Here is a 27,092-nt window from a genome sequence, read left to right on the forward strand (position 1 = left end):
CCTGAGTGTCAAATAAAAATCTTTAAAAAAGAAACCTTAGGATGACCTGAGTAAATGCAGTGCCAAGACAACCTTGCATGGAAATTCGTCCTCTTGAATTGATTTAATAATACAGCACTTAGTAAATGAGAGAGGGCTTTATGCATTTCTCTTCCCATAATGAGATTTGGTGAGTACAAAAATGGTCCTCAAACCAGAGGTACCATTGGAGGAATCCTGTATTTCAGAGAAACGAACTAAAAAATGGCTAGCGGTTGGTTGGCTGGATCTCTGAAACAGCCTCTCCCCAGCATGACACAACTGTTAAAACTTTAAAACTAGGAACTTGATGTTTCCTGGTGCTATTCTCTGTTCAGAAATCACAGGTTCTTTGTCCTCTTGTGGAAAAAGCACATGTCCTGAAAGTGATAAATTTGGTTTGGAGTCCCAATTTCCACTAGTTGAGGGATGATAGACTCATTATGTAATGAGCCTTTACTGATAGAATGCCCCACCTTTCAGTTTGAGTACATGATCTTTACCAATGAATTGTATGATCTTGGGGCTATTCTTTCCTATTCCCAGTTCCTAGTATAGTAATTTACAGTATTCAGTTCTGGATAAATAACTGTTCCAGTTCAGTGCTTCCAGTTACTAGTTTTAATTGTTTAAAGGGCCTTGGGAATATCCCAATTTTCAATTTTTTTATAGTTACTCATGGCCTAGATTGAAGGTAGAGTTTTCTTAATGGCAAGGATCCACCTGGTCTCTTCCTGGGTTAAATGCAGTTGCAATTCTTGTGGGTTGTTTGGGGTTTTTTTTGTTTGTTTTTTGCAGTTTTTGTGTTAAGTAGGCTCCACACCCATTGTGGGGCTTGAACTCACTACCCCAGAGATCAAGTCAAATGCTGCACTAAGACACCCCTAATTTTTGTTTTTTATGGCAGTTAAGGGATGGGGTTGAATAGGAACGAACATACTGATTTTATAAGAAATGACTAGTTAAATGGTCCTAAAATTGGTGACTGAAAATAAAGTAAAAATGAAAGTATATTCCGTTCATCTTTTATACAGAGGGCTAAACCGTTAAAGGTTCTACATCAGTTTGTTTAAGCCACATGGCACCCAGTGTGGATGCCTACCATTAAGGTGAGAAACTGAATTAAAGAGAAACAGCTTTATACAATCATTGCCGTGCAACACCCACTAGTCTTCCTACAGCCCAACTCACGTGGGCCGCGAAACGGCATTTATTGGCAGACTTCCCGAACTGAGAAGCGACGGGCGTGACGCAGTTCACATCCGGGGCGACCTGGTTGGTGCTGCTAGCCAATCGAAAATCGTCTGTCTGCTGGCGGCGAGGGGCGGGGCTTGCGCCAGGGTGAAGACGTCACGTACTCCATGGTAACGACGCTCGGCCCGAAGATGGCGGCCGAATGGAACGGAGTTGCAGGTTCCTCGGGTTCAGGCCTTGGCCCTAGCCAGTGGCGCTGGAGCAGGTCTTTATGGGTCCAAGGCGTTTTACTCCTGTTGGGCGGCCTCTGGGCAAGTTCCACATCAATTCCTGTCTCCTTGGACAGTTCCCCTCCCTGCCGGCACCACGTCCCCTCTGAGACTGAGGTAGGGCGACGGAGGGGCGGGAACGGGCGCTGTGAGGGTAAAGTAACACGAGAGGCGAAGATGTAGAGGGTAGTTGCTGGAACAAGGTGTGTTGGAGAAGAAAGCGAAATTGGACCGGAAACTGAACTCTTAGGGGATGGACCTCGCTTGTTACCGGGTGGTCCTTGGGTCCTGAGCCCTTGACCCAGCCCCTGCAAAAGATGTCGCTGGAGGCTCTTGGTCTGCCAGGAGAAAGAATTCAAGGACAGACAACAGGGTACATAAGCAGTACAATCAGGAAGCTTTCTTTTCGTTCTTTCTTTCCTTTTTCTTTAAAGATTTTATTTCTTTGACAGAGGGAGAGACAGGGTGAGAGAATACAAGCAGGGGGAGTGGGACAGGGAGATGCAGGCTTCCCGCCAAGAAGGGAGCACGATGTGGGGCTTGATTCCAGGACCCTGGGATCATGACCTGAGCCGAAGGCAGACGCCTAAAGACTAAGCCACCCAGGCTCCCCCAAGCAGGAAAGTTTCTTAAAGTAAAACTACATTCTAGAGATGTGAGAGAGGGTGCGCTCAAGGAAGGTCTGAGCCCACTGGGTTTCGGTTTCTGTTACTGACAATTGTTAACAAAGGGGTGGAATACTCATTACTTAAAGTGAGGATTTCTTGGAAACAGGGTGGTGTCTTCCAGGAATGTAGGTTATGCCCTTTTTTCTTGCCTTATTTGACCGATAAAGAACTCTCGTGGAGATTTCAGGGGCGGAGCTCCTTCATAACCGCAGTGCTAATGATAAAACAACTGTATAATGAGCTGAGGTCACTCAAGCTGTCAAGATGGCAGTCCCTTGTGGTTTTCTTTTGGAGTGGTGCCAGGACAGGCCTCTTCTTCATAGATGGCCATGACTTCCTCTTTGCTGGCCTCGCGGCATCTTGTGAGAACCTAACAAACTGCCTACTCTAACAGTATTAACTCCCTTTCTGCACCCAGCAAAGTGGCTGAGTTAGGCGCTCAGAACATGATGGCTTTCCTGTGCTGAGAGTTCTACTTAGGCAATTGTAGAGCAGTGGTTTTCACCTTGAGAGTTCATCAGAATCACCTAAAGGATTTGTTAAAACACAGTTTGCTGTCTCACTCCCCCACTTTCTGACTCATTAGGTCTGGGATGGTACCCAGAATTTGCAGTTCAGGCTCCCAGGTGGTTGATGATGATACTTGTCCAAAGACCACACATTGGAAACTACTGACCCAAAGGTTAGGAGAGCTAAAGGCATTGGAAGGCTATTGGGGGGCTCTCTAAGACAAAATTCAGGCTTATTTTCAAGTCACTTCACCACATTGCTTGCTTTACCCTGTTCTCCTACCCTGCAAGTGCCTGCCTCCTTCCATTTTTCTCCCTCTCTACATTCTTTTTTTTTTTTTTTTTTTTTTAAGATTTTATTTATTTAACAGAGAGAGATCACAAGTAGGCAGAGAGGCAGGCAGAGAGAGGGAAGCAGGCTCTCCGCTGAGCAGAGAGGCCGATTCGGGGCTTGATCCCAAGACCCTGGGACTTGAACTGAAGGAAGAGGCTTAACCCACTGAGCCACCCAGGTGCCCTACATTCTTTTTAACCCTAGTTAAAGTTCCCTACCTTCAAGACAGTCAGCTGAAACCACTCCAGCAGAATGTTTTTTTCCCATTTCATAGTATGTCTTATCTGTAATCTCTTCTGGCACTTAACCAAGTACTGCTGTCTGGGGAAGGTTTATTTCTCAGGCATTTCTTTGTAGTCTTGCTTTTGTAGTTAAATTGTAAGGTTCCTTGGGATGAGGTTTATGTCTGATTCCTCAGCAGTATTTAGAGAGCCCACAATAATCAGTGTTCTTTGTGGAAAGGAGATAGAGTACCTGGGGCAGGGTGGCATGTTATGATTGATTTTATAATTGTTTTATTACTTTATTGAGAAAGACTAATCTAGAAATTTTCAGTTCAGCCCAGAAATCTAAGACCACTCATTTTTGTGATAATTTCTAAAATGTTCTATGCATACTGTTATAACCATATGTGCCAAAATACTAAGTTTGGGGCTTATAGCCATATTTCAGCTTTTATCATGACACTGCATTTTGGCTGAATTTTATTTATTTTTTTAGTCTCTTAGCAAGTTCTAAGTTTATAATACAGTATTGTTGACTATAGTCATTATGCTATATTAGAGCTCCAGGGCTTATTTACTGACTGGTTGCAAGGTTGTACCCTTTAACAATATATCCACAATTCTCCCACTCCCGATGAATTCTTTAAAAACAACTAAAACAACAAAACCATTCCTGCAAAACCCTGTGCTTCTTTCTTTGAATTTAGATTACAGGAAGAGAAAACTATTCAAAGAACTGCAAAATCTCTCCATTGGAGGAAACATATATAGCAGTTTCATCTAGTGATTGTTGCCAGTGTTCAAAACTCCAACTTCTTTTTGAACATCTCAGTGGATAGGGATATTATCTCCAGAGGCGGCCCCTTTACTTTTGGAGATCATCAGTATAAAGTTCTTCTTTTTATAGACCTAAAAACTCTTCCTGAAATTTTTACCCACTATTCATATTCATGCCTCTTGGCTAAACAAAATCAATTGTGATAGTGCTTCAGATATTAAAAGCAAGCTATTAAGTTCTTTTTGAGACTTATCATTCTTAATAAATCTGGTTCTTCATAGACTATATAATAGCAAGTCCTCCTAACCATTGTCTTAGCTTTAACCTAAACATAAAGTATAGGCAAGAATAATTCATTGTAGGTGCCTGGGTGGCTCAGTTAATCATCTGCTTTTGGCTCAGGTCATGATCCAGGGTCCTAGGAATGAGCCCAGTATTGTACTCCCTGCTCAGCAGGGAGTCTTATTCTCCCTCTCCCTCTGCCCCTCTCCCCATTCATGCTCAAATAAATAAATAAAATCTTAAAAAAAGAAAAAGAATTATTCATTGTACTCCTACTAGTGACTACACCTCTGTTAAATGCTATAGGAAATTATGTAACATTTTTGGGGTTGTGGTGGGAAGTATAAAACATGTTGGGAGGGTGGGAGGGAAGTAGGAGGGGAGGTGTAGGGAGGCGCCTGGCTGGCTCAGTTGGTAGAGTGTGAGACTCTTGATCTCTAAGTTCAGGCCCCATGTTGGATGTAGACTTTTGATCTGTGAGTTCAAGCCCCATGTTGGGTATAGAACCAACTAAAAGAAATTTTTTTTGACACATTTAACTTGTTTTCAAACAAAACCTCTAAGTTTCATTTTTTAATTATATACATGAAAACAAAACAAAACAAAAAGACAGAATAGTATGATGAATGCTCATGGACCCATCACCCAGCTTTAACTCTTACCGTATTCTCTCATTCATGTTTCATATACTTCCACCCATTCCCCATCCTCTCACTTGTTACTTTTTTTTTTTTTTTTTTAAGATTCCATTTATTTATTTGTCAGAGAGAGAGAGAGAGAGCTTGCACACAGGCAGAGTGGCAGGCAGAGGCAGAGAGAGAAGCAGGCTCCCCGCTGAGAAAGGAGCCCAATGCGGGACTCAGTCCGAGGACCCTGGGATCATGACCTGAGCTGAAGGCAGCCGCTTAACTGACTGAGCCACCCAGGCATCCCACTTGTTGTTACTTTTAAAAGTTTAGTTGTTGGGGCACCTGGGAGGCTTAGTCGGTTAAGTTTCTGGCTCTTGCTTTTGGCTCAGGTCATGGTCTCAGGGTTATGAGATCGAGCTCTACCTGGGGCTCTGTGCTGGGAGTAGAGCCTGCTTGAGAATTCTCTATCTCTCTCTGCCCCTCAGTGCTCTAAAAAAGGAAGCAAGGAAGGAAGGAATATTATTTTAAACTTTTTTTTTTTTTTTTAAGTAATCTGTGTGCCCAGTATGGAGCTCAAACTCACAACCTCAAGATCAAGAGCGGCATGTTCTACCAGCTGAGCCAGCCATGTGCCCCTAAAAGCTTTCTGCTAAATTTACATGTATTGGAACGTAATAAATGCAGTCATGTAGTTCATGAGAAGCTTGTAGCTACATGATTAACAGAATATTTCTATGTCTCCAGAAAGATCCCTGCCCCATCTTGTGCCAGTCAGTTTTCCCTATCCAGATACCCCAGGCAACAATTATTCCTTTTTTTTTTTTTTTGCTGTTTTTGTTAACATTAGTTTTGTCTCGGGACTCCTGGGTGGCTCTGTCAGTTAAGCAACTGCCTTCAGCTCAGGGCATGTTCCCAGGGTTCTGGGATTGAGTCCTGCATCGGGCTCCTTACTCAGCAAGGAGCCTGCTTCTCCCTCTGCCTGCCACCCTCCCTGCTTGTTCTCTCTCTCTCTCTCTGACAAATAAATAAACAAAATCTTTAAAAAAAAGAGAAGATTAGTTTTGTCTCTTTTAGAGCTTAGTTTATACAAATGGAATTATGTAAATTATTTTGTTATATGATAGAATACATTGAATTTTCCAGTAGTAAATTGTGCAAATAGCAATTGCTTTTTGTGATAGACCCTCCTTGGTCCTAACTTAAGGATGTATTATCCTTTTTATATATCTCTGAATTCAGTTTGCTAATAGACTGTTAAAGATTTATGCATCTATGTTTATGAGTAATGTTGGTTTATAAATTCTTTTTTTAGTGAAGTTTTTGTTCATTTTTTTTTCAAGATTTTGTTTACTGAGAGAGAGAGAGAGCACACAAGCAGGGGGAGTGGCATGTAGAGAGAAGCAGGTTCCCCACTGAGCAAGGAGCCGGATGCAGGATATGATGACCTGAGAGAAGGCAGCCGCTTAACTGACTGACCCACCTAGGCATCCCTTTGTTCATTTTTGATACCAGAATTATACTGGTCTCACATAATGAGTTGGGAAGTGTTCCATCTTCTTGTATTTTCTAAAAGAGTTTGTATGAAATTGAAATCATTTCTTCCTTAAATGTTTAGTATAATTCATAGTTGAGACCACATGGGTGGGCCTGCCATTTTCTTTGTAGAGAGTTTTTAAGATACTCTTACTGAGGGATACCTGGGGGGCTCAGTGGTTAGGCGTGCCTTCAGCTTGGGTCATGATCCGGGGTCCGGGGATTGGGTCTCATATCAGGCTCCTTGTTCGATGAAGGCTTGCTTCTCCCTCTGCCTGTCACTCCCCCTGCTTGTGCTCACTCTCTCTGTCTCTCTCTCTGACAAATAAATAAAATCTTAAAAAAAAAATAACTCTTATGGAGCTATAATTTATATAACATAAAATTCATCTACTTAAATGTCCAATTCAATGACTTTTAATAAATTTGCAGAATTGTGTAGCTATCAGCACAATCCAGTTTTAGAATAGTTGCATCACCTTAAACAGATCCATTATGCCCATTTTTAGTCAATCCATGGGGCACCTGGCTGGCTCCACCAGGAGAGCATGTGACTCTTGAGCTTAGGGTCATAAGTTTGAACCCCATGTTGGGTGTAGAAATTACTAAAAATCTATCTATCTATCCATCTACCTATCTATCTAGTCAGTCCCTGTTTTCACCTCTGGACCCAAGCAGCCACTATGTAGAAAAGTTTAGATAAATCCAATTTCTCTGATAACAAGTCAGTTTATACTTTCTATTTGATTCTGTGCCTGTCTTGGTAACTTATGTTTTTAAGGACTTTATTTCATCTGAACTGTTAAATTTTTTGGCATAAAGATATCCTAAATAACCAACTGTTAGCTTTGGTAATTTATTTATTTATTTATCTTTAATTGAGAGTTGTCTTTTTTTTTTAAGATTATATTGATTTATTTAAGATAGATGAGAGTGAGCGAGAGAGCAAGAGTAGGGGAGCTTAGTTGTTGTTTGATTCAAAGTGTTTTTATTTTCCCTGGTAATTTCTTCTTTAATCTGAGGGTTATTAAAAATGTTTAAATATAATTTCTAAATATTGGGTCCTTTTCTAGATCTTATTGTTACTGTTATTTAGAGTGTCTTCTGTAAGAATTTAGTCCTTTGAAATGTGAGATTGTTATATTTATACCTCAGCATATGCTGTATCCTATTTAACTTTTCATGTATACTTGCAAAGAATATATATTCTATAGTTATTGATTATAGCTTTTTATATGTGTCAATAAGGTAAAGTGATTGATGGTATTCTAAGCACTTTCTATGCTCATACAAAGGTCTTAAAGTTCTCTTAAGATTGTAAATTTTTTCTTTTTCTCTTCTGTCAGTTTTTGCTTTGTAGACTTTGATTCCATTGTTATTAGATACATTCATATTTACAATTACTGATATATTAACCCTTTATCATTGTAAAATATCACTCTTTATTTCTGGTAATACTTCCTGTCTTGAGGTCTGTTTTGTCTGATACTAATAGAGACACTTGAGCTTGTTTATGATAGAGCTTATGTGATATATCTCTTTCATTCTTTTACTTTTAACCTGTGTGTGTGTGTGTGTGTGTGTGTGTGTGTGTGTATGTGTATGTGTATTTGCTTTAGGGATTACAATATGTATCTTTTGCTTATATTAAATATTTAATATTAATATTGTTCTATCGTACTGTGACCTCCTATATGGCGTTGAATAAGAATGGTGAGAGTAGACTTTCTTGTATTGTTCCTGATCTTAGGAAGGCATTCAGTCTTCTATTATTAAGAATATTGGGGCACCAGGGTGGCTCAGTGGGTTAAGCCTCTGCCTTCAGCTCAGATCATGATCTCAGGGTCCTGGGATGGGGCCCCGCATTGGGCTCTCTGCTCAGCAGGGAGCCTGCTTCCCCTCTCTCTCTCTGCCTGCCTCTCAGCCTACATGTTATCTCTGTCAAGTAAATAAATAAAATCTTAAAAAAAAAAAAAAAAGAATATTAGCTGTAGGGGCACCTGAGTTTCTCTGTCAGTTAAGTGTCTGCCTTCAGCTCAGGTCATGATCCTGGGTCCTGGGATTGACACCACCCCTGCCTCAGGTCTAGGCTCCCTGCTTGGCAGAGAGTTGGCTTTTCCTTTTCCCTCTGCCCCTCCCCCTCCACTTGTGCTCTTTGACAGTCTTTCTCTCAAATAAATAAAATATTTTTAAAAGAAGAAAATTAGTTGTAGATATTATTAAATCTTAAATATTAAAATTTAAAAAAAAACCCTTTAAAAGAAAAAAGTGTATTGGTTTTAGATTTTTGGCAAATGTGCTTTGCCATGTGGAGAAAATTATTTTCTATTCTTATTTTTATCATGGATGGATATTGAATTTTTTTAAAGATTTTTTATTCATTTCAGAAAGAGAGCAAGCGCGCAAGCATGGGGAAGGATAAGAGGGAGAGAAAGAAGCAGACTCCCTGCCGAGTAGGGAGCCTGTCAGAGGTTTGATCCTAGGACCCCAGGATCATGACCTGAGCTGAAGGCAGATGCTTAACTGACCGAGACACCCAGGAACCCCAGAATTTTATTAAATGTCTTTTTGGCATCAATATAATTATGTAGCTTTTTTTCTTTAGTATGTTGATGTTGTAAATTACATTGTTTGAAATTTTTAAATGATAAACTAGCATTGCATTCCTTAGATTAAAATTCCACTTGGTTATGATGTGTTACCCTTTTTTACATTTTGCCGGATTTAACTTGCTGATGTTGATAATTTTGCTTATATATTTTTGAAGGATATTGGTCTGTAGATTTTTTTTTCTCTGATAACTGTTGGGTTCAGTATTAGGGTAATGCCAGCCTCAGAGAATAAGTTTGGAAATATTCCTTCCCCTTCCATTTTAAGGAAGTCACTATTGTTTCTTCCTTAAATGTTTAATAGAATTCATGAATGAAGACATCTCAACCTGGAATTTTCTTTAGTGGGGAGTTGTAAACTATGAACTATTTTCTTTCATAGATAGTGGACTATTCAGGTTATTTCTTCTTCATTGTGTTTTGATTATGTTACATCTTTCAGAGAATTTCATTTCATTAAAGTTGTCAAAGTTATGGGCATAACGTTTTTCTTAGTATTCTCTTTTGATCTTTTAAATGTCTGTAATAAAGTGTTCTGGTATCAATTCCAACGTGTGGGGGTTTTTCCACACATTGCCAAGTAACTCGAAACTCAGTTCTGACACTATCTACCCAGTGATAGGATCAGATTCCGCAGTTCTGTAAGACTGGCCCACACTCCACAATTACAGGCACCAGTTGTTAAGTCCGGACTGTCATCAGAGCTTCTGACCAAATGATTATAGATTGGAGTTTCCAACAACCCCTTCCTTGGGTTGGATTAATTTGCTAGAGCAGCTCATAGAACTCAGAGAAAAAATTTACTACTAGATTACTGGTTTATTATAAAAAAGTATAACTCAAAGACAACTAGATGGAAGATGTGCATAGGGCAAGGTATAGAGAAAGGGCAAGGAGTTTTCCCCCCCATCAGAGCATTCCCTTCTCTAGGAATCTCTCTCATATGGTGTGAAAATCAATAAAAGGGGAAACCTCGTTTAGATTGGAGCTGGGAGGCCAGCAAGAGGGAGCTCTCATGCCCTGCCATTCATTGTCAATTACAGACCTAACAGGAAGTGATGGACCTTGCATGTGTATACTATTTTACTATCCCAGCAGAAGGAAGAATGTTTTAGCTCCTTCCCTGGCAATAGTCCAGCCAATGAGAGACTCACAACTAAGCAAATGAAAAGCCTTTATACTTTGAACTCCCCAGTTTATTCCAGTAGACATTTTGCTTGTAATAGCCCTCCCAGTTTCCTTTTTCTCTCTGTAAGAGTATTATCCCTCTCCTTTGTTTTTCAGATTTGCCTATGGTTTTATTGTATCATGCTTATCCTGGATTGCAGTTTTGGCTATTCCCAAATCCATTTTTGCTGGAAAAATCAGCAGTTTTATTTTTAAGGTTAACAGTGTTCGCCAATAGGAAACTCCAAATCTCATCATCTTGGGTTTTATAGAGGCTTCATCACATAGACATGGTTGATTAAATCATCACCCATTAGGATTGAACTCCACTGCAGCCCCTCTCCTCATCAGAGATTAAGGGGTGGAGACTGAAAGTTCCAACCCTCTAATCACTGGCTCCACTGGCAATCAGTCCCCATCCTTAGGTGCTTTCCAAAAGTCACCTCATTAATTTAACAAAAGACACCTTTATCACGCTCATCACTTAGGAAGTTCTAAGATTTTAAGAACTCTGTGCCAGTAATGCGACAAAAACCAAGTACATATTTCCTATTGTAAATCACAGTATCACAGTCTGTAAAGTCTGTAGTAATGTCTCCTGTTTCATTCTTGACATTGGTAATTGGTGTTCTCTCTCTTTCTCTTGGTCTCTCTGCTTAGGGGTTTATCAGTTATATTAGTCTTCTCAAAGAATTAGCTCTTAGTTTTATTGATTTCTCTATTGTTTTTCTGTTTTCCGTTTAATTGGTTTCTGCTCTTTATTATTTTCTTCTTTTTTTTTTTTTAGTTTGCTCGTTTTCTGTTTTTTTTTCTTTCTTTCTTTTTTTTTTTTTTTAAAGATTTATTCATTTGAGAAAAAGAGAGAGCACAAGCAGGGGGAGTGGGAGAGGGATAACCAGACTCCCTGCTGAGCAGGGAGCCCAGTGTGGGGCTTGATCCCAAGACTCTGGGATCATGACCTGAACCCGAGGCAGAAACTTAACTGACTGAGCTACCCAGGTGCCCCCTTTTTCCGGTTTCTTAAAATAGAAGCTTAGATCATTAATTTGAGGGTTTTTAAAAATAAAATTTCCTGTAAACACTGCTTTAGCTGTATTCTACAAATACTAATTTGCTGTAATTTTTCATTCAACTAAAATATTTTCTAGGGACACCTAGCTGGCTCAATTGGTAGAGCATGTGACTCTTGATCTTGGAGTTGTGAGTTCAGGTCCCACGTTGGGTATAGAGATTATTTAAAAATAAGATCTTTATAAAAATATTTTCTAATCTCTTTTGTGACTTCCTCTTCAACTAGTGATTAGTTTGTTGTTTGATTTTCAAATATTAGGAAATTTCCCTGTTTTCTTTCAGTAATTGCATTCTAATTTAATTTTGTTATGGATAGAGAACATCCTTTGTATGATTCAGGTTTTCTGTATTTCTTAAGATTTGTTTTAGAGGGGCGCCTGGGTGGCTCAGTGGGTTAAAGCCTCTGCTTTCGGCTCAGGTCATGATCCCAGGGTCCTGGGATCGAGCCCCGCATCGGGCTCTCTGCTCAGCAGGGAGCCTGCTTCCTCCTCTCTCTGCCTGCCTCTCTGCCTACTTGTGATCTCTGTCTGCCAAATAAATAAATAAAATCTTAAAAAAAAAAAAAGATTTGTTTCAGAGCCAAAAATGTGATCTATCTAGGTGAATGTTGCAATGTGCACTTGAGAAGAATGTACATTCTGCTATTATTGGGGCAAGTGTTCTATAAATGTCGGTTCAGTTAAGTTAGTTGTAGTGCTACATAGGTCTCCCATATCCTTACTGATTTTGTCTCTGGTCTGCACTGATTACTGAAGTGTAAGTGTTGAAGCCTCTAGCTATAACTGTGTATTTGTCTATTTTTTTAGTTTTTGCTTCATGTATTTTGAAGCTGTGCTGTTAGGTGGTTACATGTTTTAGATCGTTATGTTTTCTTGTTGAATTAACTCATTTAGCACTATGTATTGCCCTTCTCTTTATCCCTGATAGTATTCCTTGTTTAGAAATATACTTTGTCTAATACTAGTATAGCCACTCTGGCTTTCTTTTTATCAATGTTTACATAATATATCTTATTCCATTCTTACACTCTCAACCCCTTTAGGTCTTTATAGTTAAAATGGGTTTCTTGTAAAAATAAATTGTTGGATCTTAGTCTGACAATCTTTGCTTTTTAATGGAAATGTTCTAGAGTCTATTTACATTTAAATATGATTATTGAGAGTTGGATTTGGGTCTGCAGTTCAGCTGTTTCTCTGTTCCACTTTTTTCTTTGTTTCCTCTCTTTAATATTCTATTTTGATTCTTCTGTTGACTTTTTAGCTATATCTCTTTGCTTTACTTTTTAAATTGAGTTATAATTAAATTTCAGTAAAATGTAATATATTTGAGTATTTGCACTAGTGATTACAATATGTATCTTGTATTTATTACATGTGTTGCACTGTATGTTTATTCATTTTCGGTTTTTTAGACTCCAGATATAACTAAAATCATGTTGCCTTTCTCTTTCACTTACCATAATACCCTGGGGATGTATCTGTGTTGTCATGAATGGCAAGATTTCATTTTTTTTTATGGCTGAGTAATATTCCATTGTGTAATACCATATCTTCTTTTTTTTTATACCATATCTTCTTTATCCATTCATCTGTCAAAGGACATTTAGGCTGCTTCTGTATCTTAGCTGTTTTAAATAATGCTGCAATAAATGTTTGTCTCTTTTGTTAGTACCACGTTTTGATTACTATAGCTTAAAGTAAATCTTGAAGTCAGATAGTATCAGTCTTCCAACTTTGTTCTTCTCCTTTGACATTGTGTTGGCTATTCTGGGTCTGCCTTTCCATATAAACTTTAGAATCAGTTTGTTTGGTGTCCTCAGTATAACTTCCTGGGATTCTAATTGGGATTGCATTGAATCTACTGATCAAATTGGGAAGAACTGACATTCTGACAATATTGAGTCTTCCTATCCGTGAGCTAGAAACAACTCTTCATTTATTTAGTTCTTTTATTTTTTTTCTGGTTAGAATCTCCATTAGCTAATCTATAAAACACCCTTTAAACATTTTTCAAATCTATTTTTTTCAGGTCATAAATAAGGTTCATCTTAAGGCAAATCATGTTGTAAAAAGAGATGTTGATGAACATTTAAGAATCAAGACTGTCTATGATAAAAGTATTGATGAGTAAGTACACCATTATTTTGTCTTTTTAAAATTACGAATCAAAGTAGTAAAGATATTTCCATTTGTTACCTGAAGATCCATACATGGAGCTACATGCTAATGCACCTTCAAGATGGAATTAAGCTAATAATGTCTTTTAGTCTGGAAGGATGATGACCATGGGATATGATTAAAATCAATCTATACATCATAAACAGTTTTAACAGAGCAAGTATGTATCTACTTGTCTGTGGTCATAACATACCTGGAAGGCACCTCCTCAATAAGTAGTACATGGAGGAAAAATAAAAATATTAATATATATAATAAGAACATTTACAAAATTATTAGCCAAAGAGTGATAGTCTAATCTTTCAGTTAGTGTAAGAGGGGTTCAGAAAATAGATAAATTATGAATCTGTAATCATGTATGAAGAGCTATTAGGAGTAACTGATGTCTTTCTCTCTCCTTAATTTCCCAAAAGAATGGGATAACATGATCATGCCTAGCATTGTGTTGGTACAGAGTAAGCTCAATGTTTCTTGAGGTAAATTAAGATTTTAGAGGACTGATACTAGATCTTCCACAGAGCATTCCTTGGGGCTCCTGCCAGATATACTCTGAACTAATGAGACAGTGCTGTGCCCACCATGGAATTCTTATGTTTTATGTCTTGATTTTCAGATTGCTCCCTGAGAAAAGATACCTCGTAAAGGTATGTCATAAATACTTTTTTTTTTTTTAAGATTTTATTTATTTATTTGACAAAGAGAGAGAGATCGCAAGTAAGCAGAGAGACAGACAGAGAGAGATGAGGAGAAGCAGGCTGCCTGCTGAGCAGAGAGCCCGATGCGGGACTCGATCCCAGGCCCCTGGGATCATGACCTGAGCCGAAGGCAGAGGCTTAACCCAGTGAGCCACCCAGGCGCCCCGGTATGTCATAAATACTTATGGCTTAAATTTGATATTTGAAGTGGGTACACTTTATTATATATAAATTGTACTTCAACAAAGAAAATATATGCTGATTATTTAATGAATGAATGAATAGAAGGTGTTGGTAGTGAACATTTTTATCATTTTCTTCAAAGGCGTCTCTGTGATGCATTCGCCAAAATTTTGTCCTTATTTGATGCTAAATTAGTCTTCTCATTTTACAATTTAATAGTAAATCAGTCTTCTTGTTTTCTTCCTTGTTCTCTTATGTTTTGTGGGAATAGAACATGCTAAAGATAGAGTGAAAAAGACAATTTTTGAAATACATCGAGGACACTATTGTCTTGTGGAAATACTCATTCCCCTGCAGGTGGATGTGTCTGATATATGACATGCTGAAGTTGAGTATAGAGGTGCTAACGTCAACAGTGTCTTAGCTGTTACAGAGTCACACATAACGGTGAAATTAAAGTAGATCTTCTAAACATAAGATTTTAACATAAATTACCTTAATGTTGGAGTCATCTAATTTGCTCCCAAATTTGAAGTAATTTAGATTAGTTGAGACTTCTATATTCTTACATTCTATTTCAGTAGAGACGGGGAAGGAACTTTTCACTTTATTTTCTTTCCCCAAGCTCAACTAAGAAAATAAGGAAATTCCTTTGCTCCTAGACTCATTCTCTTTCCACACAATCTTTGACTGACTAGCATCTGTATTCCAGAATTGTAAAGTTTTCCCTTTTTTTCCCCTCAGTCATTAATATCCTAAGCTTGCTTGTTTTAAATATACTTGTCCTTTAACTATAATTCTGACTTTTTTTTTTTCAACTTTTATTTAGAATAAACTTTTTCCACAAGCTATTTCTTATTTAGAGAAGACTTTTCAGGTTCGGAGACCTGCGGGCACTATCTTACTTAGCAGGTATGTCACATTCTATACAGGTCATTTTCTTTCGTTGTTTGGTACTCTGACCTCCCCATCCTGTCAGTATGACAAATTATGAAACGCATATAGGATATTTTATTATGTTTGCCCTTAGTGACCAAACTGCAAGGTATTTAAAGGGAATAAGAAAGCATCTGTTAGGTAATCATTCTTTCCCTGATTTTCTACTATGAGGTGACCTGCTGGATCTTTTTCTGGGGTGTAGTTGCTTATTCTCCACATCCCCTCCCTCCCTCATGTGTCTACAGTAGAGGCTTATGAAGTATTTGGGTGTCTGAAAACCTAGCTTAGGAGAATTTCCCATGCAACCAAAATTCTTTCTTAGTCCACTTTTCTAACAAAAATAGTAATTATTATTAATGAACTAGTATAGTAGCTTTTTTTTTTTAAATGTTTTTAACTGCTGTGAACTAGTTTTCTTTCTTTTCTTCTATGGTTTTTGTTTTTGTTTTTGTTTTTTTTTTTTGTAATTGGGTTTTGATGTACAAATGAACTGAAGACAACGTGCAACAAACCGTTACCTACAGAAGGAAAATGATCCCCATAGATACTGTACTGGGGAATTTGCAGAGCATACAAAATGTGGCCCAGTTACAGTGCCTGAGGAGCACCTCCAGGTAATTCAACCTATTCTTAGCAGCTCTGTTTTTACTCTTTAGAATAAACTGAGAGAGGGAGATTTTGAATCTGTGAGTGTCACCAAAAAGTTTTTTTTTTTTTTTAAAGATTTTATTTATTTATTTGACAGACAGAAATCACAAGCAGGCAGAGAGGCAGGCAGAGAGAGAGGAAGGGAAGCAGACTCCCTGCCGAGCAGAGAGCCCGATGCGGGGCTCGATCCCAGGACCCTGAGATCATGACCTGAGCCGAAGGCAGCGGCTTAACCCACTGAGCCACCCAGGCGCCCCACCAAAAAGTTTTTATAGTCTTAAGTTCAGAAGCTTCATTTTTCTTATTTTATTCTTTCATTTATTTTCAAATGAATTTGATGATACCTTCTTTCCTTTTTTTTATTTTTTTCAACTTGTCTCTGGGGCTGCTGAATCATTTCAGCTTAGAATTTTATCTTCCAAAACATCTTTTAGCAGGTATATACTAAGTATTTTTGAAGGGCAATTTGACATTATCTCTTAAAATAAAAAATATGTATGGTGTGCTTCAACCCAATTTGGAAATGTATTCCATAAAAATACTTGCAAATATGCAATATGTGTTCAAGGATATTCTTTACAAAACTATAAATATGCCTATATTAGTATTAATTTATGGTATAATCCTATAATGGGATACCGTGCCGCTATTAAAGAATGAAGTAGATCTCCATCTACTGACTTGGAAAGATATTTAGGTCTTAATTGAAAAACAAGTTGGAAATGAGTTAGCCTATTTTATTTAAGAATTATAATCGACAATTCAACTTAATAAAACTGAAACAAAAACACAAAAAATAAAAAAGTATGTACATATAAAATAAAAAATTATGAAATAATCTAGAGGTATACACACATACTAAAGAATCTGGAGCCATACCAAAATATTAATGGTTTTCTTTAAGAGTTGGAGTTGGGGGGCTTTTCCTTGGAAAGTTATGTAATTTTGTAATGTTCTGATTTTTCATATTAAGGATATATTACTTATCAGTAAAAAGATAAAAATTTTAAATGTGTATATCAGAAAACCAATTTATTATACATACACATTTGAAGATATGATTATTGCCTTAGCTGTTTTTCTCTATTGAACTGTTCTCTGGTTACTTCTAGAAAGTGAATATATTACTTGAACATTTACTTTGTAACCAAAATTAAGCATACGTTTAGATGAAGTTTTCTTTGTAATTTTTTTTATTAAGTTATTTGAAGCTCCATAAGGCTTTTAGAGGACTATATGTTGGCCCGAATACAACTAATTTACTCAGCTTTCATTTCTTTTCTCAGAGTTCTTGGTAGTGTATAAAAGGTTTTAGGGACATGTTTAAAAATTTTAAAAACTTGTTAATTGCATATCCAGCTTTTTTCCCAAGAAATTTAGAGGCATTTTGTAGACATTTTAAGAAGTCCTTGGGGCACATGGTTGGATCAGTCGAAAGAGCATGCAGATCAATCTGGGTCATGAGTTTGTTTGAGCCCCTCATTGAGTGTAGAGATTACGTAAAAGTAAAATCTTTAAAAAAAAAAAAAAAAGGCATTGCTTTCCTTTTTTTCTGAGGTATTTTCTGTTTCTCAGTCTCTTGGCTTCTCCAAATTCTGCTTCTTACATCTTGATGTAAGAAGGGTTGAGGGTGTCGTGATTTTTTTTTTTTAATACATGAGTGATCATGGAAAAGAATGTTTAAAAATCACAACTTCTTTTAACACTATTAATAGGCTAAAGTAATTGAACTGAAAAATTATAAATATATGTATTAGAGAAAGAAGAGTAAACAATGTAATGAAATGAGGATTTCTGTTTTTTTCTCTATGAAAACATTATTTACACAAAAAAATCACAATTTACTGATTTTTTAAACTGTAAGTTGGGAGTTCATAATTGTTTAGGAGCTTGGAGAGAAGTTCTCTAAAAAACAGATGTTACAAGGGCAAAGATTTGATTAGAAAACTAGAAATAAGAGTGATGGTGAGGTGACTTTACCCTTTAAAATCATCTTTAAAAGGTAAAGATGACTTTAACTTTTTACTTTGTGTATGTTTGTATTATATGAATTTTTAACAAGATACATGAATTACTTTATAATAGAAAAATACATTTCCATTGGATAAAAAGCTTTTTATTAATTAATTTTGAAATAACTGTAGATTCCTAGGAATATGCACATATATATATACACATACACAAGAAGGTCCTCTGTAATTTTCACTAAGTGTCAAAGTTTAAAAGTTTAAAACCTTATCTGTTTCTGTCTTTTTACGTCCTGGTTGGCTCCCCTTAAAAAACAATTGATTGTTTTAATTAAGATTATAGATTTTTATTATCACTCATAAATTAGAAATTTTAGCAAAGTAAATTCAGAATTAGAGATAGGAACTGAGTAGAGGTAGGAATGGATTTTGATAAAAGTTGAAGGGTAGTAACTGTTAAATCATACGAATTTAGAATCTGGATTCACATAAAATAAAAGTCCCTACAGCTAACCTTGTCTCTGGTTTGATTTTCCGTTGCCCACCACGGGCGCAGCGATGCAGGGTCTGCCGTGGGGGTAAGTGGTCCTGTGTGGCAGTGGGTGTGCAAGACCAAGAGGGCGTCCGGGATGCAGACTTTGTTCTGTATGTTGGTGCTCTGGCCACTGAGAGGTGCAGCCATGAAAACATCATCTCTTATGCAGCCTATTGTCAGCAGGAAGCAAAAATGGACAGGTAAACTTTCCCCTGAGACTTATTTTCCAAGATCTAATATGGGAACTCTTAAAAAGAATCCTAAGCGTTTAGAGTACAGGATGTTTGCATTTTCCAGATTGCCTCCAGTTGTAAGAAACTATACTCTGCTTGGATGGAGGAGTGGGGGTGACAGGGCGTAGGGGGGACGGTGTGGGGAGGAGAGTGTCAGGTGGTAGAACTGTTATCATATGGTAATGTCAGTACCAGCTCCAGAGAAAAAGTCTACTGTGGAGAGTCCTTTGGAAGTAAATAAATACCTAAGGAAATGATTTTAACTTTAATTTTGGCACCTCTGTTGAATCTGTAAGATGTTCAAAATAACTGTTCATCTAATTGTTATATTACTTGCTGTGTCCTTCACTTAGATAAATTATCACTTAAAATATTTAGAGGCTCTCTATTTACAAAAGATTTTTAAAAAATTTCTCAGTGAGGGGCGCCTGCGTGGCTCAGTAGGTTAAGGCCTCTGCTTTCGGCTCAGGTCATGATCCCAGGGTTCTGGGATCAAGCCCCACATTGGGCTCTCTGCTCCGCGGAGAGCCTGCTTCCTCCTCCCTCTCCCTGCCTGCCTCTCTTGCCTACTTGTACTCTCTGTTTGTCAAATAAATAAATAAAATCTTTAAAAAAAAAAAATTTCTCGGGGCGCCTGGGTGGCTCAGTGGGTTAAGCCGCTGCCTTCGGCTCAGGTCGTGGTCTCGGGGTCCTGGGATCTAGTCCCGCATCGGGCTCTCTGCTCGGCGGGGGGCCTGCTTCCCTCTCTCTCTCTCTCTCTCTGCCTGCCTCTGTCTGCCTCTCTGCTTGTGATCTCTCTCAAATAAATAAATAAAATCTTAAAAAAAAAAAAATTTCTCAGTGAAGCCGACTTGAAATGAAATGTTATTGTATATGCAGAAGATTGCCTGTCATACTCCAGACAAATCAGTTGAAGATAGTAGAAATCGCCATGTCTCAGGATAAATTGTAACATTCTCAAATCTAAGAGAGTTAATGTGACCAGTTCATGTGTATATTAGGACCATTGCTAAGGTCTTGAATGTTCCTCTGTCAAGGCTAGTTGAATTTAAAGAGCTGTTTCATTTCTGTTGGTGTGTTGTTCATTTGAGGAAAAGAAAAATGAAATTACTAGTTGAATCAAGTAGGCAATGCAAAGGAAACACTGGTATATGTTTACCTAAAGGTGTTAAGGATATGGTCAAAATCAGCATCATGGATTATGCAAAACAGCCTGTTACCATGATGCTGTGTAACTGATGATCTGTGAAATCTACCCAAAAATCTTTAGCTTCTAAATGTTGGGAAAGCTTAGAGTCAAATGATTGAATGTAATACTGAAAAAGAAAGTGCTGTATGTTTTTGCATACGCACACACACGCACGCACGCACACACACATATGCTATTATTTAGTGAAAATACATGTATTTAATAGAGTATTCCTTTTTTCCTGAGAAGGTGTTAGTAGCTTTATGATTTTTTGTAATTAATGGTGTCTCAGTACCAAGGAAATGTGGTATTTGGAGTGCTAAATGAATGATAAGTTATCTCATAAAATGAGGTACTTTCTTAATGTAGATGTCTGTGTGAAATATACCTTCATAATAGTAGTGCTACAAAATCATGGTTATCTTAATTCGAACTAAACTGTATGGATTGTGCACACACATACACACACAATTTCATTTTCAATATACTATTGAGAGTCAAGGACCATTGTAAAACAGTATATATAATATGATTACATGTTTGTTTTAAAGTTTATATATGTACTTGAATATGCTAAGGAAAAAGAAATAATTAGGATTACCAGCCATTCCAATTTGGCCTGGACTTCCCTTGTTTTAGAACTGAAAATCTCGTATCCTGGGAAACCCCTCAGTCCTGGACAAACTGGGATGACTGGTTACGCTAAAAATAAAGCACCCCAAATTATTTTTTAAAGATTTTATTTATTTATTTGACAGAGATCACAAATAGGCAGAGAGGCAGGCAGAGAGGGACAGGGGGTGGGTAGCAGGCTCCCTGCTGAGCAGTGAGCTAGATGTGGGGCTTAGTCCCAAGACTTTAAATTAAGATCATGACCTGAGCCAAAGGCAGAGGCCTCACCCACCGAACCACTCAGGCGCCACCCCCCCAAATTATTGATAACATTTAATTCTGATAGTGAAATTTAGAGGGAAGTAGGTTGTAGAACAGAATTTTCATGTTTTTCTTTATATATTTCTATGTTGTTTTGCTATATACCCTTTCACAATGAGTTTTTATTACCTTTTTTTTAAAATAAAAGATATTAAAGTGAACCTTATGTATTAGGAACAGAGTGACTTCCTTGGAAAAGTCGGGAGAGGGATATAAAATCCCATGTTGAGATGGATATTGTAGATTAGTTCATCTCCTGTCAGCATCTGACAATGCTGAACATACCTGAAGTATCTAGTTGTCTTTTGGTGAGAGAATCCAGCATAGGAACCATCACACAGATGAGAATCCCATAACCCAGAGGTGTGTTTCAGTTTCTTTGCACTGCTATTATGTTTAAAGCACTTTGAACTTTCAGTTCATATTTGATATAAATGAGTAACTAAAAGAGTAAGTGTTATTTGTATCCGTGAATATTGTATCTTCTTTGTCTTCTTATATCTGGGAAAATAATTTTGTTTCTTCTGATGTTGATGTTGGAAGACAAAGTGTATTTTCAGTTCTTTTTTAATCTTTTAGTTGAGAAACTTACCTTTAAAACTGCCACATTAATTCATTCCATGAATATTTGAGTGCCTAATATGTTGCCAGCAGACTAGGTGAACAAAACAGACACATGTACCTGCATCAAAGAACATACAAATTCCAGAGGGAGATAGATACCAAATACTTAAAAAGAAATGTCATTTCAAAATGTGATAAATTATAGGGGGAAGAAGGGTGCTGTAACATAAAAGGAAAAAAGGGGGAAACATAATCTAAATTATGGCAAAGACAGCCTCTTTGAAATTGGAACTTTAGGTATAACCTGAGCATTGTTAAGCTTCAGCCAAATAAAGAGCTTGAGAAAGATGTATGTTAGGAAAAATCCATGTGTGCCTGTTGCTGTTAGAAGCCACTTCTGTGGACACTGGGTTTGAGGATGAGAACTTAAGGAAATGCATTGGGGAGATAGGGCTGTTTTATTGTAAATGCTGTGGGAAGTTCCTGTGGGTTTTAAGCCTGGCCATGACATCCGTTTTGCATTTTAGAGGTCAGTGTGGCAGTGTTCTGGTGAGTAACAGTCATATTTTTAAGTCTAAGTCTGTTCTCAAGTGTGAACAAAGTATGCCACGTGTTTCTTACTTAAATAAGGCAAATGTTACTTTGGAAAAGATGGTTACATTTTAAGTGGTAAAATGTTAGGGTAGCGGTGGGAGAAAGGAATTTGGATTTCCCTACTGTTGTCCGTTTGCCACAGTTTTGAAAAACAGGTAGGTGCGTGGTGGAACTGACTGAATTATGCTAGGGGTGCGTCAGCTCTTTCACTCTCAGCTTCTAGGCTCAGAAAGTGATAGAATTAAATGTAGACTGTGAAAGAAGATGATGGGAAGATTAAAAAATAAATCTTTATGCGAATGAAGGCCGTGTTAGAAAGGGAACAGCAAGATGGTCATAAGAAAGGTGAGCACCCTAAATGATTTGCTTATTGTCCTGTTGTACATCTAGCTTCCCTCTCCACCGACCTGCCTACCCCTGTGCCTGTAAATATAGTTAAATGCCGAAGTCAAAAATGATTCTGCAAGTAAACTAGTGTTAGGATTTAAGTTTCTCAGTCCTCTTTTGGTACATATTAACGGATTTTATAAAATCACACTGAGAAGTATTTTACTTTTTATATTAACTTTCCTTTGTGAGGACTGGTGCTAATGAGCCACACCATGGGAAAACAGAGGTATATGTCTTGAAAGTATAAGACAGTGAGTTAGATGTTATGGTACAAAACAACATTTGATATTTAGCAAAGACTTTTCTTACCTTTGTCAACGTTTTGTAGAAAAGTATAGGTTAGTACCTGAAACTAATATTGTACTGTATATTAACTAGCTGGAATTTAAATAAAAACTTGGGGGGATGATAAAAGTAGAGGTTAGTAAATATCATAATACATATTTTTCTGGAATATAATAAAAAATTCAATGTCTATTTTAACAGGCCAATAGCAGGATATGCTAACCTGTGTCCAAATATGATCTCTACCCAGCCTCAGGAGTTTATTGGGATGCTGTCCACAGTAAAACATGAGATTATTCATGCCCTGGTAAATTTTGCTGTTAACTACTGTTTTTTTGTTTTGTTTTGTTTTGTTTGTTTTTTGTGCTTTGATTTTCTGCTTATTATGCTATCATGTTGATGTGTATGTTAAATTTTGGATTCTTAGATTTATGTCAGTAAAACCTAGATTATTAGGCCTCTGCCAATAGAGAATTTTTAATGATTAAGATAATGGCTTGGTTGAGTTATACTACCTAAAATAATTAAGCAAGTAAATTCATTGGGTAAATAGGAGTTTTGAGAAAATGATTACTATTTTAAAAAAAACACAGTAATTTAGAAAAACTTACTTTCCTCTAAAGTGCTAATTGATAATGCTATTATAGATCTTTCTTATCTTTTACAGAGATCTGATTGCAGAAGCCCTCTTGAGCTGCTTAGGCCTTCTAAAATTTAAATTTACTTATTCAGAACCTCTCCTTCCTTTTTCCCTATTTGTCCAGATTAGTGAACTTTTATAATATGTCCAGGAAATTAATTAAAGTTATCTAAGACCCTAGGAAATGTTGTCTTGATGCCATTTATGTATTTAGAAAATAGATGGTAGTAAAGCAGTCATTGAGAGAGAATAGATCACACAGATTGAAGTGTGAATCTTCTTAATTCCACCACTGAAAATCTTTGGGCTCTTGTGTAAATTATTTAGCCATTGCAAGCCTCAGTTTCATTTGTTAAAATGATAATGGTAGTACATACTAGAGTGGATTTTTTTTTCTTGGAGATTAAATAAGATAAAACAGAAATGCCCTAGGACCATGCTATGAATAGTAGGGTGTTAAAAAAAAATGAGTGGCAATTATGTATTAGTCTTACTTAGTGAGCTGTCATGTATGACCTTGAAAAGCAAGCCTGTCTTAAAATCAGCATTGAATGACTCAGTGAAACTCCGTTGTAACCAAGACAGCATTTATGTCCTTTAAGGAGGGGGATTCTAACATGAATCATGTCTTTTTCTTTTATTTAAAAAAGTAAACTGAACCTGCTAATTGAGGTGAAAGACAAGGATCATTCTAAGTAAGATCTAAAAACTACAGTTATTTGATGTTGAGAGAAACAAAGAAAAACAACAGGTTTTAAGTGAACACATAAGTGAACATAAATGCAGAGATCCCAGGCACGAGATAGATTATGTTATGAACAGGCAATTCACAAAAGAAAAAATTCCAATTGACTGAAAAATGTATGAGAGGGTATTCAGACTTACTTTAGCAGTCAAGGAATCACAAATTAAAGCTAGATATCATTGACTATAAAAGCATGTATGAAAGTTATGCACATTGACTTCAAGGTAGTGGTTACTTTTTTTTTTTTTTTTTGGTAGTAGTTACTTCTAGGAAGAGGGAGGAAAGAGTTAGGTATTGGGGCTTCAGTCATATTTACTCTGCAGTGTTTTATTTCTTAAAAGTTTAAAGAAAATACGGTAAATTTAACACCTTAACCTTAAAGAAGATACATAAGCCTCCAGTTCTTTTTTACTTTTTGCGTATTTGAATTACTTTAAAAATTGTGAAAACCTAAGAAATTTTAAATATTAGCTTAAGTCTCAAAAACCATCTTGGACAATGGCAAGAATTATATTTTTAACAGAGATTCCCCCTAAAGTTATATATGCTAATAGCTATCAATTACAGTGTTGCTTTAAATACCTAATAAGCTTTTGAGATGTGAGTGTTTAGAAGAATTTTCAAGCTGATAGAGTGGGAAAAATGTGTATTTAGAATATTACACAGGATGAGACAAATCATACTATTTTAAGCTTTGTATAACTTCAATGAATTGTATATAAAGAACTATTCAGATTTCCTTAGCTGACTCAATTTAAGTGTCCTTTGCATCTTCAGAGATTAAAAAAGAAGAAGAAATGCAGGAATAAAAGAATAATTTGGATTCCATTAATCATTTTGTCAAGCCTTGAATGACACAGAGGCCCCAGTTGTGTAAGCAAAGATATTTGCCAAAGGAATTGGTTAATTAAGTGATCATTGTGATTGTTAGTTATTTAGATATAAGCTATAACATCTTCTCAGTGTACAAAGCATACATAAAGAAGTAGTTACAAAAGTACTTTGTCTGAGTTACTAGATTAGGAAAGACAGCAAGAAATGAAATCTCACTAATGAAATAAGAGATATCAAATGGCAATAATTTTGTATGTGTGTGCCCTTCTGTTATGGGAGGGTAAGGATAGTGAATGGGAACCTTTATGTGAAGTATCCATTATCTCATTCATTAAAGACTTCTTAAAAATAATATTTAAATTGTGACTCTAAATATAACAAATTTACATTACAAAATAATTGGGGGAATATGAGTGATTTTACACATTACCCTACCATCAAAAGAACCACAGCTAATATTTTGATATATGTTTCCATTTTTTCCTAAGTATACACACACACACACACACACATACACACACACTCACTTCCAGTCTTGTTAAGTACAGATATATATTAAATGTGGACTTTAGGATTAAAGACTTTGAATTTTTATGAATGCATTTGATTGCCTACCCCCTACTCTATACTGTATTGTTAATTGTTCTCAGTGGTAACATTCCCTGGATGCAATTGTAGAGCTTATAAGTTCATGTGAAGGGGATAAACTGTGATAAATATAAATCATTCTTAAACACATGTATTTCTTATTTATACCAGTACCAAAGAATGTTGTCACTAGTACTTTGGATTTCTTCACTTACAATTACCTCAGGTAATTGAAATTTAAAATTCATAAGATGGAATACTGAAGTTTTGTCTAGTTCCAGTCTGTGGCAGATTCCTTTAAAAATATTGGCCACATGCTTTTATGAGGTTATATCAGTGTTCTCTTTTGATAGTAGCATGTTATGATGTGTATAATCAGTCTTGATATTTTTCTTTGTGAGACATTTTGAACTTTTTTTTTTTATAGGGTTTCTCTGCTGGCCTGTTTGCATTTTACCATGATAAAGATGGAAATCCTTTGACTTCAAGATTTGCAGATGGTCTCCCACCTTTTAATTATAGGTATTTGTTATTTTTGTTCTTGTTCTTCTCTTTTAGAAGGGCACTAAGACTAAAATCTTAGAATCATGGCATGTTAGGTGCCATAAATAATAGTGGCTTCATGGCTAACCTAAAAAAGCTGTAGCTAATAAAATGGGATAAAAGAGGTCACTTAGCATTACCTTTTCATTTTAGAGATGAAGCTGTTAAGATGCAGAAAACTTAAGTGACTTGCCCAAAGAACCAGGACTCTTCTTGCCAGCAGAGCTCTTTTTTACCACATTGTAACTTTTAATACTATACGGTATAGTTAGGCCATAGGAAAATGTGGTTTGATTATATTTTGGTTTATTAATAATTATTGCCTCTCATGGCAATATTTATATATGAACTGAAACTGTATTTAGTATAGCATGTTACCAGCAATCTATAGAGTCAGGGCCTAAAATAAATAATATTAAGAAACACTAAAAAAATTATCAAAAAAAAATTTTATAGCATATCAATCACAGAACTGTAACTGTTTGCATACATTTATATAAGAAACAGATCTCTAGATCTCTACATTAAGAGGATATATGCACAAAAAGACATGCTCAAGAATGTTCGGGGGCACCTGGGTGGTTCAGTGGGTTGAGCCTCTGCCTTTGGCTTGGGTCATGATTTCAGGATCCTGGGATCGAGCCATGCATCGGGCTCTCTGCTCAGCAGGGAGCCTGTTTCACCCTGTCTCCGCCTGCCTCTCTGCCTGTGATCTCTGTCTGTCAAATAAATAATAAAATAAAATTAAAAAAAAAAATGTTCGTGGCAGTTTTGTAATTAATTAACAAAGAATAGAAACTATCAAAAAGATCCATCAATAGAAGAATGAATAAATATGTTATAATGTATTCATATAACTGAAAACTATAGGGCACCTGGGTGGCTCAGTTGTTAAGTGTCTGCCTTTGGCTTGGGTCATGATCCCAGGGTTCTGGGACCCAGTCCCACATCAGACTCCCTGCTCAGCAGGGAGCCTGCTTCTTTCTCTCCCACTCTCTCACTGTCTCTGTCAAATAAATGAAGAAAAATAATAATCATAATCTTAAAAAAAAAGAAAACTTATAAGGCACTAAAAAAGAACACACTATTGTTACATGCAATGACATATATCAATATCACAGATAG

The 27,092-nt window shown here is 36.7% G+C and overlaps 2 protein-coding genes across 3 annotated transcripts in view; one reads left to right on the forward strand and one right to left on the reverse strand.

Annotated features, from left to right (window-relative positions):
* IQCG (IQ motif containing G) overlaps positions 1–1,228 on the reverse strand; it is a 48,152-nt gene extending 46,924 nt beyond the window's left edge. Inside the window, exon 1 of the mRNA XM_032869432.1 lies at positions 1,210–1,228. The gene's annotated coding sequence lies outside the window, so the exon portion shown is untranslated. The remainder of the gene's footprint in view (positions 1–1,209) is intronic.
* A 151-nt stretch (positions 1,229–1,379) lies between these two features.
* Positions 1,380–27,092, forward strand: part of LMLN (leishmanolysin like peptidase) — an 80,959-nt gene continuing 55,246 nt past the window's right edge. For both annotated transcript variants that reach the window (XM_032869435.1, XM_032869436.1), the window contains exons 1-8: positions 1,380–1,598; positions 13,314–13,411; positions 14,076–14,106; positions 15,170–15,252; positions 15,776–15,893; positions 18,451–18,629; positions 22,819–22,924; positions 25,852–25,946. In XM_032869435.1, coding sequence (XP_032725326.1) covers positions 1,380–1,598; positions 13,314–13,411; positions 14,076–14,106; positions 15,170–15,252; positions 15,776–15,893; positions 18,451–18,629; positions 22,819–22,924; positions 25,852–25,946 — 929 coding nt within the window. The remainder of the gene's footprint in view (positions 1,599–13,313; positions 13,412–14,075; positions 14,107–15,169; positions 15,253–15,775; positions 15,894–18,450; positions 18,630–22,818; positions 22,925–25,851; positions 25,947–27,092) is intronic.

Source organism: Lontra canadensis, unplaced genomic scaffold (assembly GCF_010015895.1).
Source record: "Lontra canadensis isolate GAN:19392208 unplaced genomic scaffold, GSC_riverotter_1.0 scaffold38, whole genome shotgun sequence".
NCBI classification, from domain to species: Eukaryota; Metazoa; Chordata; class Mammalia; order Carnivora; family Mustelidae; genus Lontra; species Lontra canadensis.